General features: G+C 41.9%; 1 protein-coding gene across 2 annotated transcripts in view; it reads right to left on the minus strand.

Annotated features, from left to right (window-relative positions):
- Positions 1 to 20,255, minus strand: part of usp32 (ubiquitin specific peptidase 32) — a 243,952-nt gene that overhangs the window by 207,955 nt on the left and 15,742 nt on the right. For both annotated transcript variants that reach the window (XM_078548648.1, XM_078548646.1), the window contains exon 2: positions 9,749 to 9,876. In XM_078548648.1, coding sequence (XP_078404774.1) covers positions 9,749 to 9,876 — 128 coding nt within the window. The remainder of the gene's footprint in view (positions 1 to 9,748; positions 9,877 to 20,255) is intronic.

Genomic DNA, 20,255 nt, shown 5'->3' on the forward strand with positions numbered 1-20,255 from the left:
AAGGATCGGTCAGCCCAGTTCACAAAGAACATGGCCTCGCTCTTCCCATGATTTACCTTGGCTCCCGAGGCCAGTTCGAACTGGTCGCAGATGTGGATCAGTCTGCCACCGACAGCAGATCCGAGCAGAGGACAGCAACATTGTCCATGCACAGGGAGGTTTTGACCTGCGTGCCTCCACTGCCTGGGATTGTCACTCCTCTAATGCCCGGATCCTTCCTGATGGACTCAGCAAAAGGTTCTATGCAACACACAAACAGGACAGGGGAGAGAGGGCAGCCCTGCCTGACTCCAGATTTAATAGCAAAGCTATCTGAATCCCGCCCATTGATTGAGACTACGCTACTGATGTTAGTGTAGAGCAGTTGGATTAGAGCAGTTGGATCCAATTGCGAATTCCCTCCCCAAACCCCATTTTGGAGAGCACATCCACCATGTAGGTGTGCGATATTCTGTTAAAGGCCTTCTCCTGATCCAGGCTGATGCAGGTGTCCACACCCCTGTCCTGCACATAGGCAATCATATCCCTGAGTAGCGTGAGGCTGTCAGAGATCTTCGTGCCAGGCACAGCGCAGGACTGGTCAGGGTGGATCACCAATTCCAGAGCGGACTTGACCCAATTGGCGATGACCTCGGACGGAATCTTATTGTCCACGTTCAACAGTGAAATGGGTTGCCAATTTCTAATTCCCTCCCTTTCCCCCTTGTGCTTGTAGATGAGGGTGATGATGCCTTTCCTCATGGATTCTGACATGCTGCCGGCCAGAAGCATACTCTCGTACACGTCTTGCAGGTCTGGGCCGATCCAGTCCCACAGAGCCAAATACAACTCAGCCGGCAAGCCGTCGCTTCCGGGTGTTTTACTCTTCTTGAAGAACACAAGGGCCTTAGTCAGTTCGTCAGCCATTTGTCCAGGCTCTCCCGTGTACTGTCGTCTAAGACCTCCGTGATAGAGGACAGGAAGGACTGGGAGGCCGAGCTGTCTGTGGGCTTCACATCATACAATCTGGCATAAAAGGAATTGCTGATCCTCAAAATGTCAGACTGCGATGACTTTACTGAGCCGTCTTCTTCCTTCAGGCTGCTGATCACAAAGCTCTCTCTGTGTACCTTTTGGAAGAAGAGACATGAGCACGTTTCATTCTGCTCTACGGAGCGGACTCTGGAATAGAAGATGATCTTGGAGGCCTCCGAGGCAAAGAGCGAGGCTTGCTGGCTCTTCACCTCTTGGAGTTCCTCCTTGCCATCGACCCCCATCCACTGCAGCCAGAGCAGGTTCTGCATGTTTTTCTGGAGTCGGGACACGTACCCCTGTTCCTTTCTAGCTTTCTGGACGCCTTTGAGGATGAAAAACCTCTTGATGTTTCCCTTGATCGCTTCCCACCAGTGTGTCAGGGACTTAAAGAGGGGTTTCACGGTTCTCCAATCTTTGTAATCCCTCGAGCTCCTCAATGTTCTCTGGGGTCAGCAGTTGCACGTTTAGCTTCCATGCCCCCCTGCCAACCCTCTGGTCTTCCTCTAAGTGACAGTCAGCCAGAAGCAGGCAGTGGTCAGAGAAGAACACCGGCTTGACGTCGGTGGATCTGACTGCGAACGCACGGGACACAAACAGGAAGGCTATCCTGGAACGGATGGACCCGTCTGGCCGCGACCAGGTGTATCTCCGCTGCGCTCCGTCTGCAGGGTTGCTGAAGACATCATGGAGCTTGGCATCCTTAACTGTTTCCATCAGGGATCTGGACGTAGTGTCCAATCTGCTGTCGGCCCTGCCGGATCGTCCAGCCGCATCGATGATGCAGTTGAAGTCACCGCCCAGAATGACCGGCCTGGAGGTCGCCAGCAGCAGTGGGAGCTGCTGAAAGATCGCCAGCCGCTCGCCCTTTTGTGCCGGGGCATACACGTTAATTAACCGGAGTGGAGCATTCTTGTACATTACGTCTGCTACGAGGAGGCGCCCGCCCACCACCTCCTTAACTTCTGAGACGGTGAAGTTGCCTCCCCGCAGCAGAATACCCAGGCCAGAGGAACGTGAGTCATTTCCTCCCGACCAGATCGATGGCCCGTGGGACCACCATCGTGACCATTGCTTGTAGGAACTGAGGTGCGGTATTGCACACTCATGCAGAAACAGCAGGTCAGCTTTGACCGTGACAAGGTAGTCCAAGGTCGCAACACATCGCGTAGTAGATTTAATGCTACGCACATTGATGGATACAATCTTTACACCCATTTTAAAGCATTTAGTCTCTTACCAAACCTGCTGTCTTTGAGAGTTCCAGACCTTTGGTCTGCTCCTGCATACCCATAGTGTTTACAAATTGCCTCACTTTTGATGGGCTGAGGGAACTGTCCTGAACCACCCCATTGGAGATGTTCCGCTCAGGTGGCATCTGGGGGTGCGTGCAAGGAACAAGGTTTGAATTGTTCTCTGTTGGAGAAGTCTCTCCCTCTGGGGCGTTGCTGCTCCCGGCTTCCCAGAGCTGGGGTGCGCTGAGCGCTTCACTGCTCTCAGATTCCTGGGGCTGGGGTGCGCTGGCCTCTTCGGGTTGTGGGCAAAGTTGGGGTGCGCTGCTCTCCTCATTGTCTCCAATGTTCTGGAGCTCGGGTGCCTCGTCCTCCAACTCCCTAGAGCTTTGCTGTTTCTTCTGTCAGCCATAAAGGTTCCTGTCACCAACAGTAGCAGCAGCATAGTTGCCTCCAGAACAAGTGAATGCCATTTCCAAGTCTTTTGCTGCTCATATGGCAGTAGAATCACATTTACATTGCCTAAAGAATTTCCTTTTTCAATAAATTTACACAGAGCACTGATGTGCACAATCCCAGTGATCCCAATATATACAATATCAGCAGCAGGCTAACCTTTATTTTCTCATAAATATAGTGCACTTTGAACCACAAATGCTAATAAGTACCTTTTTACTCAATAACCAAATGCCTGTAAAACATTTCACTATCTTCCAGACAACTTACTTATAGTACAAAGTAAAAGGTCTAATAGCCATAAAGTTCTATCCTAATATCCACATAAATTGAGTGAAGATATTCCACTGAAACATATTAAAATCAAAATAAAGTGGAACTATTTTGTTGGTAAACAGGACATCTCCTTTACAGAGAGCTACAGCAAACCTTTAGAAAGCCAGCAGTCATTAATAACAAGTACCAAATATTCCAGCCTTTAAAGAAATTTGTCCTTCATTTCTGGGCTAGGTAGATGTCCACTTTGTACTGTAGCAAAGTTAGAAACTTTTGGGTGGAAATGGTGTTTAAAAGTTCAAATAGCAGAAAACTTCCCTTTATATTTATCAGAATGAAAACAAACAAAACTGAACTACCTAATGGATTGTTGCATTCTAATGTAATCATCATAAAGGAAGAGGTGAGTGGCTTCATTCAACCAGTCCCATGCTGTAACATTCAGCTGAAGCCTCATTTCCTTATTTGCAAAATCTCAGCCAGCTTGTAAAGGATCAGAATTTAAACTAAATATTATTTTCTTTGTGTCATCAACCACTGCCATATTTGAACCCATGTTCCCAGGGTGCTTTCACTTGTCAGAAAATCTAAATAAATTTGTAATGTATTCAGATATCAAACAGCACACTCATTTTATTTTGGTTTAGCTTTTTCAACACAAGCCTCACTTTGGAAAATGATAGATTAGCACTAAATTGTCATTCAGCTTTAAATGATAAAGAAATCTGTACAGTAGATATGACATTAGATTTTACTCCACTTTTTAAGATCAACCATCTGCTATAGCACACAATCACATTTTTCCCCTCTCGCTACTCCATGCAAGATCTCTGGCCTGACCATCTCTCAGGAAGCTTCAGGCAGATTTTCAGTTTGAACCATATGGGTGGAGAAATAATTGCCGGGCCAAAACAAGTTTAAATTGCATCTTCAGTATTTTCCTTTTGTTTAAGTTTAAATAGATGTTTGGCTCCAAAAGAGCAGCAAATCAACTGCATGGTCAAAATAATTCAGTGAAATTTTTGTCTTTGAATTGCATAGCTTACCCCTCCTCTACCCTAAGATCTAGTGCACGCAAAACAAAGTTTTCAAGTCCTGTATCAGAATAAACTAGGGCATGTTTTTTCCATTAGTTAAGCTGATTTTAACCCCAAATGTACTATCACAGAATTAAAGGAGCCAAATCATGTTACATTTCAAGACAAAATGCTTCATTTTTGTCAAACTAATTTTCTCATTAAAATATCAGAGGTTATTTTATTTGGTACATGTAATTTAATTAATATTTGGGGTTGCTTTCTTTTAAGACATTGAACCATAGGGTGAGCCCAATGAAATTGCAGAGATGAACTCAGTGATAACAGTTATGTGGTGCAGGAGCATAATTTCCTAAAGGGACTCAATAAATTACCACACAAAAGGTTAATAGACAAGATAAGGGCTCATGGAGTTGGGGGTAATAGTTCAGCATGGATAGAAAGCAGAGGGTGGACATAACTTGGGCTTTTTTCAAGTTGGCAGGCAGGGAATGGTGGACAGCTGCAAGGTTCGCCTATTTATAATCCATATTAATGACTTAGACCATAAGGTCATAAGACCTAGGAGCAGAAATTAGGCCATTCGGCCCATCGAGTCTGCTCCGCCATTCAATCATGGCTGATAAGTTTCTCAACCCCATTCTCCCGCCTTCTCCCCGTAACCTTTGATCCCCTTACCATTCAAAAACCTATATCTCGGTCTTAAATACACTCAATGACCTGGCCTCCACAGCCTCCTGTGTCAATGAATTTCATAGATTCACCACTCTCTGGCTAAAAAACATCTTCCCCACATCCACTCTATCCAGGCCTTTCAGTATTCTGTAAGTTTCAATCAGATCCCCCCTCATCCTTCTAAACTCCATCGAGTATAGACCCAGAGTCCTCAAATGTTCCTCATATGTTAAGTCTTTCATTCCTGGGATCGTTCTCGTGAACCTCCTCTGGACCCTCTCCAGGGCCAGAACGTCCTTCCTGAGATATGGGGCCCAAAATTGCTCACAATATTCTAAATGTGGTCTGACCAGAGCCTTATAAAGCCTCAGCAGCACATCCCTGCTTTTATTTTCTAATCCTCTCGAAATAAATGCCAACATTGTATTTGCCTTCCTAACTACCGCATCAACCTGCAAGCTAACCTTAAGAGAATCCTGGACTAGGACTCCCAAGTCCCTTTGCATTCCAGATTTCTGAATTCTCTCCCCATTTAGAAAATAGTCTATGCCTCTATTCTTCCTACCAAAGTGCATGACCTCACACTTGCCCATGTTGTATTCCATCTGCCACTTCTTTGCCCATTCTCCTAACCTGTCCAAATCCTTCTGCAGCCTCCCCGCCTCCTCAATACTACCTGTCCCTCCACCTATCTTTGTATCATCTGCAAACTTAGCCAGGATGCCCTCAGTTCCTTCATCTAGATCGTTAATGTATAAAGTGAAAAGTTGTGGCCCCACACTGACCCCTGCAGAACTCCACTAGTAACCGGCCGCCATCCTGAGAAGGACCCCCTTATCCCCACTCTCTGCCTCCTGCCAGACAGCCAATCTTCTATCCATGCTTGTACCTTGCCTCTAACACCATGGGCTCTTATCTTACTGAGCAGCCTCCCGTGCGGCACCTTGTCAAAGGCCTTCTGGAAGTCCAAGTAGATAACATCCATTGGCTCTCCTTTGTCTACCTACTCGTTACCTCCTCAAAGAATTCTAACAGATTTGTCAGGCATGACCTCCCCTTGATGAAATCATGCTGACTTTGCCCTATTATACCATGCACTTTCAAGTATTCTGAAATCTCATCTTTAAAAATGGACTCTAAAATCTTACCAACGACCAAGGTCAGGCTAATCGGCCTGTAATTTCCCGTCTTTTGCCTCACTCCCTTCTTAAACAGGGGGTTTACATTAGCGATTTTCCAGTCCTGTGGGATCCTCCCTGACTCCAGTGATTCCTGAAAGATCACCACTAACACCCCCACTATCTCTTCAGCTATCTCCTTCAGAACTCTGGGGTGTAATCCATCTGGTCCAGGTGATTTATCCACCTTCAGACCTTTCAGTTTTCCTAGCACCTTCTCCTTGGTAATGGCCACCATACTCACCTCTGCCCCCCCCGACTCTCTTGAACTTTGGGGACATTACTCGTATCTTCCACAGTGAAGACTGACGCAAAGTACCTTTTCATTTCCTCCGCCATTTCTTTGTTCCCCAATACTACTTCTCCAGCGTCATTTTCCAGTAGCCCAATGTCCACTTTTGCCTCTCTCTTACCCTTTATATATCTAGAAAAACTCTTGCAATCTTCTTTTATATTACTGGCTAGTTTACCCTCACATTTAATCTTCTCCCTCCTTATCTCTTATTTAGTTGTTCTCTGTTGGTCTTTGTAGGCTTCCCAATCCCCTGGTTTCCCACTGCTCTTCGCTGCACTGTATGCTTTCTCTTTAGCTTTTATGCTGTCCCTGACTTCCCTTGTCAGCCATGGTTGCCTTGTCCTCCCTTTAGTATGCTTCTTCTCCCTAGGGATGAATTTTTGCTGTGTCTCCCAAATTACTCCCAGAAACTCCTGCCATTGCTGTTCCACTGTCTTTCCTGCTAGGCTCATCTCACAGGCAATTCTGGCCAGCTCCTCCCTCACGCCTCTGTAGTTCCCTTTATTCAACTGTATTACCGCTGCATCTGATTCCAGCTTTTTCCTCTCAATTTGCAGGGTAAATTCTATCATAATATGGTCACTTCCTCCTAAGGGTTCCTTCACCTTAAGCTCCCTTATCAAATCTGCCTCATTACACATCACTAAATCTACAATTGCCTGTGCCCTAGTGGGCTCCACCACAAGCTGCTCCAAAAAGCCATCTCGTTGGCATTCCACAAATTCCTTTTCTTGGGATCCACTACCAACCTGATTATCCCAGTCTACCTGCATATTGAAATCCCCCATGATCACTGTAACCTTGCCTTTCTTACACACCTTTTCTATCTCCTGGTGTATCTTGTGCCCCACATCCTGACTACTGTTCGGAGGCCTGTACATAACTCCCATTATGGTTTTTTTTCACCTTTGCGGTTCCTCAACTCTACCCACACAGATTCTACATCATCTGACCCTATGTCATTTCTTGCTATCGATTTAATTTCATTTCTTACTAACAAAGCAACCCCACCCCCTCTGCCAACCTGCCTATCTTTTCGATAGGATGTATATCCTTGGATATTTAGCTCCCAGTCCTGATCCCCTTGCAGCCATGTCTCCGTGATGCCCACCACATCATATCTGCCAACTTCAATCTGCACCACAACCTTATTTACCTTATTTCATATACTGCGTGCATTCAGATACAACACCTTCAGTCCTGTATTTCCCGTCCCCTTTCTCATTGTCGTCCCTTTATCTGATGTGCATGAAGTTAGATTCCTAGCCCTTTCCAAACACTCTGTCCTATTTTGTGTTCTGGAGACTTTAATAGCCTCTCCTGGGCTCCCCTTTCTTTTCAGTTTTTTCATAATTTTCCATGAAGTTGAATCCACCTCCCCACCCCCACACGCTAATCTGCTGCTTTGTTTCCCATTAGTCATACTTCTTGGAGTTTTACCCTTCCCTCCCCTCCTCCCCCACTTTCTAGTTTAAAGTCCTGTTGACCACCCTATTTACCCTTTTCGCTAGAACATTGGTCCCAGGTCGGTTCAGGTGGAGACCATCTCAACGGTACAGATCCCTCCTCTTCCAAAACTGATGCCAGTGCCCCACATAATGGAACCCCTCTTTCCTGCACCACTCCTTTAGCCATGTGTTTACTTCCCTCATTCTCGCGTCCCTATGCCAATTTGCACTTGCCTCGGGTAGTAATCCGGAGATTATAACCCTTGAGGACCTGTTCTTTAATTTAGTTCCTAGTTCCTGATACTCCAAACAGGTCCTCTTTCCTAGTCTTACCTATGTTATTTGTCCCGACGTGGGCCACAACAACTGGATCCCCCCCCTCCCTCTCCAATATCCTTTCAAGCCGGTCAGAGATGTCCCTCACCCTGGCACCGGGCAGGCAACATACCATGCGGGGCTCTCGATCCTGCTTACAAAGGATGTTATCAATTCCCCTAATTATAGAATCCCCTACAACTACCACTTGTCTTTTTGCTCCCCCCTCTTGAATGGCCTCCTGTGCCACGGTGCCGTGGTCAGATGGCTCATCCTCCCTACAGCCCTGTTCCTCATCCACACAGGGAGCAAGTACCTCGTACCTGTTGGACAAGGTCAAGAACTGAGGCTACTTTGTTCCTGAACACAGGATCCCTCTATCTGCCTCACTTGCAGTCACACCCTGCTGACCCTGACGAACTTGAGGTACTTAATCTACCGGGTGTGACCGCCTCCTGAAACAAAGCATCCAGGTAACTCTCCCCCTCCCGAATGTGCCGCAGCGTCCGGAGCTCAGACTCCAGCTCATCAATTCTGAGCCGGAGTTCCTCCAGCAACCAACACTTGCTGCAGATGTGGTCACTGCGGCTCGCAATGGGATCTGCCAGCTCCCACATCATACAGCTACAGCACATCACCTGCCCAGCCATCTCGACTTAGATAATTAGCTTTGCAGTGTTTTTTTTTTCAAACTTGGTGCAGATTTCCTACCAACCAATCAGGTCACAGCTTTCCTGTGATGTCACTTGAATGAAGACAGAGTATCAAAGTTTGCTGATGATAGCAAGCTAAATGGGAAGGTAAACTGTGGGTAGGACACAAAAGCTGCAAAGAGATATAGATAGGTTGAGTGAGTGGGCAACAAAATGGCAAATGGAGTACAATGTAGGGAAGTGTAAAATTTTTCACTTTGGCTGTAAGGATAGAAAAGCAGAATTTTTTTTGTAAATGATGTTCAAAGAGACTTAGATGTGCTTTTTCAAGGGATGCAGAAAGTTAGAATGCAGGTGCAGCAAGCAATCAGGAAGGCAAGTTGCATGTTGGTCTTTAATGCAAGGGGACTGGAGTACAAGAATAAAGAAGTCTTACTACAATTGTACAGGGTTTTGAGGAGACCACAATTGGAATAATGTGTGCAGGTTTTATCTCCACATTTAGGAAAGGATATACACTTGCATTGGAGGTGGTATAGCAAATTGGTCCCTGGGATGAGGAGGCTGTCTTTTCATGAGAAGTAAATTAGGCTTATATGCTCTATAGGAGCATGAGAGGCGATCTCATTGAGACCTACAAAGTTCTGAAGGTATCTGGGTAGATACAGATTGTTTCGGCTGGTCAGGGAATCAAACACAGGGGCACAGTCTCAGGATAAGGGGTCTATGTGAATACATTTAAGCCTGGGAAAGACAGATTTTTGGTGTCTCAGGGAATTAAGGGGTATGGGAGAAAGCAGGAAAAGAGAGTTGAAGCCCAAGATCAGCTATAATCATATTAAATGACAGAGCAGGCTTGACAATCCATATGGTCTACTTCTCCTTCTATTTCGTGTTCTTAGATAACATTGGATTTGAATAAACTTTGACAGAACAACTGTACCAGCAAACATACATATATACTATCTGCTGAAATGTATGGAAAGAGCTTAAAACTCAGCTTTATTCAATTATCCGTCTTCCTACATGAAAATAATCACAGTTTGTTTAAATCTCTCTAGTAACTTCCACATGCTGGGTGAAGGAGCGATCTTCATCTTGCTAGCACGGTTGGGGTTCTTAGCTTATTGCATTTTATCATTCACACTGTGCAAATACATTTAAATACTCACCTCTGCAACTTTAGGTGGAACCCCATCTCCAAGTACTTCCCTGACAAAGGCTTGTTGGTTCATGTAGCAAGAAAGTCCACTGGTTCTCTTGAAGGCATCTTTTAATCTTTTCAGTTCTACATCTGTAACTGTATCAAAGGAAATATCTGTTAGCATACATGTACTGTGCAAAATTGCAAAGATTGGAGTTAACATTGCAGTTTTAATCAATTTTTCATGTTACATTTTGTGTGGGGAGGTAATCCTATTTTTCACAAAGTTCAAACATTAAAATCCAGAGCTAGCCTCACTAAAACTTCTAACCACCAGCAAAATAGAAAATGAAACAGTAGACTAAAAAGTACAAGAACAGCTCTCAATATACATTAAAACTGGAAGTGAACTTGTTTTGTAACACACCTATTCAACCTGAAAAGGTTCCAGCTCCTGAAACCTATTAGCAACTTTTACCCGACTGGGGCAAATTAACTACAATGATATACACTGATGGGCTATACCAAAAGAATTACAATTTCAAAATGAGCATTTTGCTAAGTGCTCCCCATAGGCTGACTGCATTAGGAATTTAGCACAAATTTTGATCATTAAAGAAATTCACAATAATCTGGATTACCAGCAAATTCCAACAAGGATCGTTGTGAATTAAAACTAGAGCCATTCAAGATTTCAGCTGCAACAAATTCAATGGTGAAGCATAACCTTATCAGCAAGAAACCCATATAAAGCAACTTTTGATCTGTCAAGTAGGAATTCAGAAACCATCAGAATAGGGAACAGTAAAAACATTTTGAACTGTATACCATTTTTTAGTACTTCTTTCAGATTAAGTGTACATACTTTCTGTACATACTCTACCAGTTCTGCTTAAACTTGATAAACATTTGTGAATCCAATCATTTCATGCATTAAAAGAAAAAATCAGCAGACCTATATCCCTGTATTTAGTGTGCAATTGAAACTGGCAGTAAGGCATTTGCAAAAGGCAGAACCGTGTTCAGACTAATAACAGCTACAAGAACAAAAGCAGCTTTGAAAATGGAAATAAACATTTTGTTAGTAAGATAGCTAAGCTTTAAAAATATAGGTTATATTAATTGCTTTAGAAATAAAAGAACTTATTAGCGATTAGCTACTTTCATGGGAGGAAGTCTTAAAAATAGGAAAGTATTCAAAGGTCATAATACCCACCTGATCAGCTGGTGGAAGCCTTCTGTGACTGAGTCAATACAGGATGTACTTGTGCTTGGTCCATCCAACACTGCTCTGTATTTAACATTTAACCTGAATTATAGTTCTAATAATTTAGATTTACTCAACCCTCTTTTGTCATTGTGATGTTCCCCTTAAATGGAGGAGCACCTTTTGGAATGACATGGGGTTAAGTTCTGAGGTAAAAAAAGCCATCGAAATTGCGCTCCATAGTGGCAAATTGTTGGTTGGGTCTTTGTATACTCGCTACTATTCAAGCATTTCAGTATCTCACACAAAACCGTTGAGCATCATTGCATCAAATCAAATTCACAACTGGTGGGCATTGCACTATATACTTCACATTTATCTCGTGTTCACCTCCCAAATTTGCTTTCAAACTTATTTTGAACAACTTCCCACTATTACTTTCTCTCAGTATTTAAAATAATCAGCAGAGTGCCCCTTCCAAATCCTGCGACAGAAATATTCAAATTCCAAAATACCTAGTGTCTTGAACTGTTTGTCCAGGAGGTATAAAAGGCTTGCAAAGTCTCCATTTTTCAATACTCGGATTTCACCCCACTCTTAACTATAAAACGTCAATGCAATGCATTCACCTCTTTCAAAACCTCCAGTGACTAGTGAGAAATGCAAGACCTGGTTATGCATAATGCAATTTACTTGCAAATTTCCTCAAGTTTTACTGTCTGTTAAGGCAGGATCGTTGATTTTAGTGGCATTTATCCTAAAGTAAAATGTAGTATGATGGAAACCAGTAGGAATGGATTTATCTAGTATTGAAAGTTATTTTAAACAGGTTACTGGCTATTAGAAAAAGATCAAAATTTAGTAAAACAAATTGCTCTACATAAAGTTTCACAGAAGCACAAATTCAAAAATGTCCATTCCAGCATGCCAAAATTCAGACTGTACTTACACAATTCTCATTTTAGAGTTCAAGATATCAAAGGTCATTATATAAAGATTGCTAATATTTTTAGCTCAGCTGTCTGCAGTATTATAAAAAATTTTTTGTGCTATGTCCATTTCAATTGTGGCAGTACAGTTAAAGACATTATACCTCTTAACAGAGGGAGAATTTTGAGCTGCACAGGAACCTCCATAACAAAGGAGAGCAATCTGGTGCATGCGTAAAATTATTTGATAAGGGTACCCAAATCTTAGTCTTGCACGTGAAGTACAGCAACATCCTTGGAACAGGAAAGCTGACTAGTACAATACAAATAAGTTCAATGAAATCAATCTTGTGTTACGAAGCTGATTTACAGCAGACAGTAGGCATTGGCATTAGTGAATAATTACCATGATTATCAGGATGGTAGAGAGTGAACTAGATGGATCATGGTCATTTTTCATATAGCAATTCGTATGTTCCTATTCAACAGTGCACCAAAACAATGACTTAGTAGCAGTAGTATCCATTTTGCCTTTCTGGCCTGCCTTTCTTAGAGAATAATTTTGCATGATCTGCTTTCTTCAAATACTTTTCCATAGGTATCCATTATTGGTTTGCTAACCAATGCTAAACCGATCCAAACGAACAAAACACTACACATTCTGACAGATCGATGCAGGCCAAAGTTATATCTAATCTACTCTTTAAAGCATCTAATGCCTACAGAAACATAGAAAATAGGAGATGGTGCTCATTTGGCCCATTCAATCCCGCTCCGCCATTCAATATAACAATGGCTGATCCTCTATTTTAATGTCATACTCCCGCTCTCTCCCCAAACCCCTTGATGCCCCAAGTATCTAGAAATCTATTTCCTTCTTAAATATATTCAATGACTTGACCTCCACAGCCTTCTGTGGTAGAGAATTCCAGAGGTTCATCACCCTCAGTGAAGAAATTTCTCATCTCAGTCCTGAACGGCCTACCCCATATCTTCAGACTGTGACCCCTTGTTCTAGATCCCCCAGCCAGAGGTAACATTGTCCCTGCATCCAGTCTGTCTAGCCCTGTCAGAATTTTATACGTTTCAATGAGGTCCCCTCTCATTCTTCTAAACTCCGTGAATACAGACCTAGTTGACCAAATCTCTCCTTATATGATAATCCTACCATTCCAGGAATCAGTCTGGTGAACCTTTGCTACGCTCCCTCTATGGCAAGTATACTCCCTCTTAGGCAAAGAGACCAAAACTGTACACAATACTCCAGGTGTGATTAGTCACATGCCTACCAATTAAAAAAAATCTACACTCACCTTGTCTATTACTGTGATTATTTCAGATACCTTTAACAAATCCCTTTTCAATGAAGGGATGCCCAATGCAAAGCTTTATCCAGCATGTATTTTGGTGGCACCTGGAAGTGTGGATAACAGACCTCTCGTGTATATAACAGTCGAGTGAAGTGCTCATGAGTAAAGACTTGCTACTGATGGTGGCAATGTTTGGAACAATGAGCAAATTAAAACACACAAAACTCATATGATTTTTTAAAAGTCCATTCATACCTAGTAACAGCAATGGATCCTAACTGAAATTACACTATTGTTTGGAAATTTCGCTCTTAAAAATACACTTCAGCACAAGCCAAAATGTTGTGAAAATCCTATGCATAGTTCACTATAGGCTGTTCACAAAGCACCAAGTGACAAAAACACACTGGAAATACTCAGCAGGTCAGGTAGCATCGGTGTGCATCGTTCTGCTGAAAAGTTGTCTTGACTGGAAAAACTTAAAACTATTTCCCTCCACAGATACTGCTTGACCGGAGTATTTCCAGAATTTATTTGTTCTTATTTCAGATTTTCAGCTTCCACAGCTTTTTGCTTTTGTATTGAATGATAGATAAGGGCTGACATCCCCAGTTGTGCAGCCACTGATTAACAGAGCATTTTAAATGAAAACTAGAATAGTTTGTCTACAATTTTAATTAACAAACTTAAGGTAAATTATAGTTTAACAAAGATGCAGGTTTTTACACATTTTTAAAAAGCATTGTGGTCAGATAAGACATCGCCACCAATTGAAATATTAGCCTAGATTAAATGCTTATTTCCTTAGTGAGGTTTGAACGCTAAACCTTGTGACTCTAAGGAAAGTGCATTACTAAGCTGAGCTAGATAACAAAAAAATAACTTGCATTTACATTGCACCTTTCACAACCTAAGGACTTCCTAAGCACATTATAATCGTTCCAAGTATCCTGTACTTTGGAAATGTAGCCATGGTTGCTTCTTTCAAAAACTCTAATAGAACTTACTACTGTTGACTAGTCATTGAATGGCTGTGAAATTAAGATATGCTCAAACCATTGAGACGGTACAGTGAGATTAACCGACTATATAGCTCCTTTATAATACTATCCTGTTTGCAGATACCGTAAGTTTTTATTGGAAAATTCTGAATTAGGGCATATACTTTTGAAGAAAGGGTTGTAGTATATGTTACATAAACAGGAATTATTTCCCTTCTGAGTCATGTTAATGATCTACTCTGCTGTACAGCAGGATGCATAACACCACCAACACACTTGTGTCTAGATGGTGGAACGCATGCTTACATCCATAAATTTCCATATGGCAATTCCTAATGTTAAACTGGTAACAAAATGAGGAAGAATCCAAACAAAGGCTTGATGACCAAAACAGACCAGACCACGCCAATATTAATTTGTGAAGTGTAAACTGGACCAAAACTTTCTACTCCAGGAAGGCTCATTCCATTTTATTCCAATGTCAAGCCCAAACTCTGATTTAATTGTATTTGCAGTTTAACAGCAGCAATGGAACAATGAAACTGATTTGCGCCAATGATATAATTTAGGCATGGATGCACCACTGATCCTTTATAATGCTAATCCAATAACAATTTATGTTACATCACCCATATTGCTTCTTCCATTCCCAGTCTAAATTCCCACTTTATTTAGTTCCAAAACATAAATTAAACTTATTGTTTGGGTCCCTTAATGTCACCTATTAGCACATTTATTAGCTAATATCACCACTGTCAACACCTCTTTGTCCTTTTGTCTATGACATCTTTTGGCAATCTCCACCTATCGCTGGCCCTCTATCCATCTCTACTTGTCCCACCCCACCTTAAACCAGCTTATATTTCACCTCTCTTCTATTTTTTCTTAGTTCTGTTGAAGAGTCATACGGACTCGAAACGTTAACTGTGTTCCTGTCCGCAGATGCTGTCAGACCTGCTGAGTTTTTCCAGGTATTTTTCTTTTTCTTTTGGATTTCCAGCATCCGCAGTTTTTTGCTTTTATCTTATTGTTGGGTCCCTTTGACATGAGAAATCTAAAACTTTATTCTTTTGTCACATTTAAAAGATGGCTGCTACAAGTCACATGACCACAGGACTGGCCCATTGTTCTGGGAACTACCACCAGGAATCACAAAAACAAAAGAATTCCCCACTCAGCCTGTGGAATCTCTCACCTCATTGTACAGACCCCTTGCAATCAATGAAAGCAGAGGAAGTGCAGACGAACTAGCTTCCCAACCTGAATTATCACAAAAGAGAGATCAAAACTCATTTATGCCTGTAGAACTGTTAACAGACTCACCTCACACCCGGGACTGTCCAGGTCCATTTCAAAAGGGGTCATTGAAGGAACAATGGAAGTCTGGCCATAAGTTCAGAAAGTGATTCTTAAGTTCCAATTAACCATTAATGGGTTATGTCACATGATTTAAGCCTCTGGCCTTTTGGACAGTTTTAACATTATCTTTGGCCCCACAGGCAGTCTGCTGTTGAACATCCAACCAGTGAACCACCAAGCATAATTCCAGACAGAACAACAGCCTGCTCCTTGAAGCCTCTCTCTGCTGGAAGATTTCCTACTGTCGCCTGCAGAAATGACCCAGTCTCTGTGTATCTACTTCATCTTTCAGTATCAGCACCAACTGTAAAGTGAACTCTACAACTCCAGTTTTCAGGCCAGCTGAACTCAAGCTCTTAAGTGGAAGAATTCCTGATTGGACTCTGGTTCTGGAAATCACATGAACTAATATTACTTTGTGGTTCTTGGACTGTTACTGTCCATAGTTGTAAAACTCATTTTTCTATCCCCCTTTTCTGTGTGCATGTCCGTATAGGGAATTTGCAAACACTCCTCCCCAGGGTTTTGAATGTGAAATAAACCAAACTTCTGAGTTAATCATAACCTGAGTTTGAGAGTTATTAGTAGATAGGATCTCACAAACCGAGAGTTTGGGAAAACATGCCACAGCATACTTTAAAAATAATTCAAAACACCTTCACTTTATGGACAGTTGGAGAGAGGAAATAAGTAGTTTGCTTGTCTCTCTCCTGTCCATAACATTATTCTTGGTTTCCCCACCTTTCCTAAAAAAAATCAAATTTAAAAAAAGGAATTTATATTACTCTTGGAATCTAATAATGCCCATTACTATTGGGCATACTCAGTTCTGTCAGCTCACAAATTCATCAAATTAAATTCGCCAATATGCTAAGGGAAGATTAGAACTCAAGGGTTACTAGTTGAACACAATAACCAAGACATTAGTCACTACAACATTTCTAGAAGAAAGTGTACTTATTTGGTTTGTTTTTAAACAGCAGAAAACAGGGATACCCAGCAAGTATAAGAATGGTGGCTTGTGCATAGAAGAGGAGTTAAAACTAAACTTGCATAGGAGAGTGTTACACAATAAGACACGCACCCCAACCCACACACTGCCCCCCCCGCCCCCCCCCCCATTGAAACCTGCTACTTTGATAAATATTTTGGCCATTTGCCTGAATATCGCCTTAATGGCTCAGTGGCAAATTTTATTTCATAACGCTTCTGTCAAGCGCCATGGAATTTTTATGTTAGAGGTGTTATATAAATACAAGTTATGTGTATAGAACTTTGCTTTAATACATTTTAACACGAGGGAATACATTGTTAAGAGTCAAACAATCACCCGGATTTTGCTGTAGTAACAGCGAAGTTATCCGCGCTCGCCGTTATTAGTGCAAATCTGACAGCAACTCTGGTGCCCATAGATGGAGGGTTAAATGTGGAAATTCAGAAATTGCTGTCAGAGATATCCTACTCCTCCATAGGGGTATCCTATTGCCATCTTTAACAAAAAACTCAGCACTGTAATCACCGTAATGACATGAACTTGGAGCACTTACCCACTAATTCTGTTGGATACCATTTAGTAGGTCTTAATGAAGTCTTTGTCGTCTTAAGTAGGTTAACTGTATGTATTTAACTACCAGAACTACGTACATATAAACAGTTAAGGGTTCAAGCTTGAAGCTGTCTCTATGCTTGCTGGTGCGCATTGCTCTGTCCAACACTAGACTGACCCCCTAAGTGCATGTGTTCTATCACATCTGTGGGAGGTACTGTACATTAACCCTGTACATGCCAGACACTTATTCTCACCCCCCCACCACCAGCCTCCAGTCTTTATCTAATGTATATCAAGTTACCTCATGCATTTACATCGTTATTACCACACCATCTCCCTCCTTAAGTCAGAGTTCACAGATTCAGGGAGTCTGGAGGCCTTATAACCCATCCATATCTTGTTTGCACTACTGTCGAAATGGTAAGCTCTGTTGTTGCAGGTAAACTGTTGATTTGGAAGTTATTCTGGCATCTTTTTATCCTCTTTCTCCATCCCTTGGTATTGAACCGCTCTTTGTTGATTTGGCAGTTGTGGTGACAAGTAGCTGTTGATTTATGCTGTTTTTTCTGGCTGGACAAATGGTGTGTTCATCCCCACAGTGCTTTATCCTTTTCTTCCTTTGTGCGGCTCACCACGGCATATGGAAGCTCACTTTTCAACAATGGGATCTGCATTTCCACTTGTTTCACAATTTTAGCCAAATTTTTGATTATTTTTTCTTTTCTAGTTGTTTGTCGAACTTATGAAACTTTTCATTCAGCTCAGTAACAACTCTGGCAAGTTGAATTATTTTTGTTTCAGAGTAAGTTAGTTAAGCAATTTCACCTGGGCATTCAGTTCTTTTTGGAATCTTTCTTCAATGGTCACTGACTGCTCCTTAGTCTCTTTCAATTCATCCATTAGATCTTCAATCTGTTCTGTAGAATTCACCTTTTCTGCTTTTAAAGTCTGGATTAGCTTTTCTATACTGTGCATTGCATCCTTCATATTGTTCAGATTGGACTGAAGCTCAAGAAGTTCATCAGTTTTGGTTGTTAATTCTGCTTTCAAGAAACTGTTCTGATTCATCAGCAATTCATTCTGTTCCTGGCTTTTTGTTCGATACTTAGAGACTTCTGATGTATGAAGTTCATTAAGTTTTAACTGAAAATCCATTTTTGTTGAATTTATTTCTACAAGTTCATCATTTAAGTGCTTCGAGTCCTCTATCAAGTGTTCTACTACCTGTGAGTGACATTCCAGTGTTCTCATTCCTTCTTGTTTTTCCTCATCTACACATCTTTCATACGTTAAGGTCAAATCTCTGCACTGATCAGTTTTTCCTCGGCAGAGTATAATTCCTCTGTGCTATTATTCAAGCTTGCATTCTGCTTTGGTTATTGTTTCCCAAACTCATGCTCTTTTGTGAGAACTTCTACTTTCTCTTGCCATTTAGGGTTCTTGGGTTTCATCTATTCATATATCTCCTTGGAAATGTAATGTTTTTCTAAGTTTTCTTCCAAATACCCAACCATTTTCTTGAGCTCTGCAGTCTCTTTTTTGTACCTGTGACTGTTAGGAAATAGAGACAGTTGAACTAGGTTATATCGGTATTTGTAGGTATTAGGAATGAGTTTTATCTTTAAAATTCAAGTTTCAATTGTATTTCTGTATCTGTGTGTTAAGATAGGTCAAATTGAGTTTGAGTTTCACTTTAAAAGGTGCTTGTATTTCTAATGAAAGAGTTTTATGACTGTCAGTTAAGTTAAGCAAACAAGGGTAGAAAAAAGTGCTGTTGCCTAGCAACAGGGGTCCAAAGCAGCAGGTCCCTCCTGCAGACACACGCACGAGAAAAACTGCAGTTTAATTTTGGAAGCTGTTCAGTTGGTTTTGAAAGTAGCTGCCAGAAGAGACTGGAGCAAAGGGGACAGATAGCCAGTCCCAAGCTAAAGAAAAGGCCCCAAAATCCAGGGGAGTAAAATATGAGAAAGTCCCAAGCAGACCTTGTAATCAAAGGATGGACAGGAACCTGGAAAGGGTCCTGTTAACCAAGAGAGTGAGGGCAGAGAGAAAGGCTCCAAGCTTCAGGTTTAAAGGAACAAAAGCTGCAGAAAGCAGATTTAAAGCAAGAACAGCTTGCAAGAGGCAAGAAGGCCCAAAGAGACAACTGACGGTCTGTAACTCTTTACTACAGGCATGTAAAGCAATGGCACTGTTGACAGCTGAGTTGGTGAGAGCGCGTGCATGGAAGACAGCTTGAATGCTGTCCCAGCATTGGTGGTGGCCCAGGGAAGAAGAACATCGGAAGGAGAGTTTGAAACCCTGGAGCTGAACCCTTGCAGAAGGTGTCTGAGAGAAAGTGTTGGTTTTGGGAGAAGATTCCAAGGCGAGGTCTTGGAGAGTGAAGAATGGAAACCCTAGTGTGAAAGATGGAGTGCAGTGAGACTGGTTGGCTCATGAGGTGACAAGCGTCTGGGGAAAGTTGAGGAGAGATCCATAGCATCTGTTTGAGGTGGCATCTGTCATTTGGTTTCAAGTGTGCTGTGTCTGACCACAGATTGCCATTGGTTTACATGGACTATGTACTTACTGTGAACATCAGAGTATAAGATAGCTTTTGTAACTTTGTTAAAAATCTGTATATATCTGTAAAGGTATACTTGTGGGTGAAGGAGTATTGTAATATAGTTTACCTTTTCTTGTTTAATAAATGTCTTATTCTTTTGTTACAAGTTAATTAGCTGACTCAGGCGACTCTGTTCAGTGGCCAATCTCCATGTATCTAAAGAAACAAATAAAAGATAGGATTTATTGAGCTGGGTTCCACTCTGGGATCAGGTTTGTCCAGGGGTAATCTCAGCTGGGGATCATAAGTGACACCTCAATTTTGTTTGTTCAGATCTTGAATGGTTTGGTTCATCAACTTTAATGTCTCATACGTTTTCAAAGATATGTACTAAGTTTGAAGCTTGCGTTTCAAATCTTCCAATTCAGTTCTGATACAAACATTTCCTAACCTTATTTCATTCTCCTTTTGCAGGGTTTGTTTATTTTGGGTTTCAGATAGCTTTCTTCCATTCACAGCTAACTGCTTGTCCAACACTGTCACCTGCTGTTGCAATTCAGGTAATGTGTCAGGATCTCCAAAAAGATACAGTTGAGGCTTCCAGAAAGTTCTTTGCCTCTCTGACACCTTTTGTG

Source organism: Cetorhinus maximus, chromosome 9 (assembly GCF_964194155.1).
Source record: "Cetorhinus maximus chromosome 9, sCetMax3.hap1.1, whole genome shotgun sequence".
NCBI lineage: Eukaryota > Metazoa > Chordata > Chondrichthyes > Lamniformes > Cetorhinidae > Cetorhinus > Cetorhinus maximus.